At 39.0% G+C, this 1442-nt stretch overlaps 1 protein-coding gene across 1 annotated transcript; it reads left to right on the top strand.

Moving 5' to 3' along the window:
* Nucleotides 1–180: 180 nt before the first annotated feature.
* On the top strand, nt 181–681 carry LOC100632056 (uncharacterized protein K02A2.6-like). Its single transcript, XM_011410060.1, has one exon. The coding sequence runs from the start codon at nt 181–183 to the stop codon at nt 679–681; it is 501 nt and encodes a 166-aa protein (XP_011408362.1).
* The last annotated feature ends 761 nt before the right edge of the window (nt 682–1442 follow it).

Genomic DNA, 1442 nt, shown 5'->3' with positions numbered 1-1442 from the left:
TAATGGATGTCTCCTTCGAGGTTCAAGAGTGATTGTTCCATCCCATGGTCAGTCAGCAATTCTGCTTCAATTACATGAAGCGCATCAGGGAATGTCAAAAATGACGAGTCTAGCCCGCTGCTATTTCTGGTGGCCTGGATTAGACAAGGCAATTGGAGATCTAGTAAAGAAATGTAAGGCATGCCAAGAAAACAGTGCTCTCCCCCTCAAACTCCTGTACACCCATCGGAAGTTCCAAAGTCTCCATGGACACGACTTCATATCGACCATGCTGGTCCTTTCCTGGGACACTACTTCCTCATTCTGGTAGATGCTCACTCTCGCTGGTTAGAAGTATGCATTGTACCCTCTACTTCCTCTGAAGCGACTATCAAAGTCCTTCATCACATATTCTCTACTCATGGTCTTCCTCATCAGTTGGTCTCTGATAATGGACCTTCATTTACTAGTCAAGAAATTAAGAAATTCATGTCTCTCAATGGTAATCGCTATTCACTAACTGCTCCTTACTATCTGAGGTCTAACAGTCTAGCAGAAAGAGCAGTGCAGACATTTAAGAATGCTGTTAGGAAGATGGAAGGACCACTACAAAAAAGAATTGCTCGATTCCTTTTCTCTTACCGAATCACTCCTCAATCTATTACTGGGCTGTTGCCAGCTGAACTCTTAATGGGACATTGATTGAGATCAGTCTTAGATACTGGTCACACAGATTTCACACTACCTTCACAGAAAGAGAAGACTAAAAGCAATGCAAGATCATTTAAGCTACATGAGAAGCTGTTTGCAAGGAACTACTCTGGGAAGCTATTATGGATTCCTGTGGTTGTCTGTAAGGTCACTGGACCATTGTCTTACCATGTTGAAACTATGAATGGTTTAGTGCTTAAAAGACATGCTGATCAGCTCAGAAGAAGGTACACTGAAAAATCTTAGCCAGATACCCTTCCGGAGGACAGTGATTGGGATGATGATTTCACTCCATCAATTCCTAACCTGCCTCCACCTCCTACTCCGCCTCCTTTGGCCCCACCAATTTGTTGATCGACTCGTTCAAGGATGACTACTGATCATGGGACGCATGTATGTTAACTTAAGAGGGGAGGGGTGTTATATATTGATATATTATTTTGGTATTCATTCCTATTATTATTTTCTAAGGCATTTTGATTACAGTTATTTCTAGTATTATTATTATTGTTTTTGTGATTATTACTACTACTATTGTTGTTACAATTATTATTATTACTATTATTAATTACTATTATTCTTGCATTGCTTTACGATGTTATTTCTTTTCATGTAGCTCTTATGTTTATGATTTACTAGGCTTATCAGTTCACGCATACTGATTCTGACTGTTGTATAATGTTTTGTCATTGTGATGTAATATGATGTAATACTATTTGTATATAAGTGTATGCTCTTTTCATTTTTGTCAG

Source organism: Amphimedon queenslandica, unplaced genomic scaffold (genome assembly GCF_000090795.2).
Source record: "Amphimedon queenslandica unplaced genomic scaffold, v1.1 AMPQUscaffold_10344, whole genome shotgun sequence".
NCBI classification, from domain to species: Eukaryota; Metazoa; Porifera; class Demospongiae; order Haplosclerida; family Niphatidae; genus Amphimedon; species Amphimedon queenslandica.
Note: the sequence above shows the minus strand (reverse complement) of the source record. Positions and strands in the feature narration are given on the sequence as shown.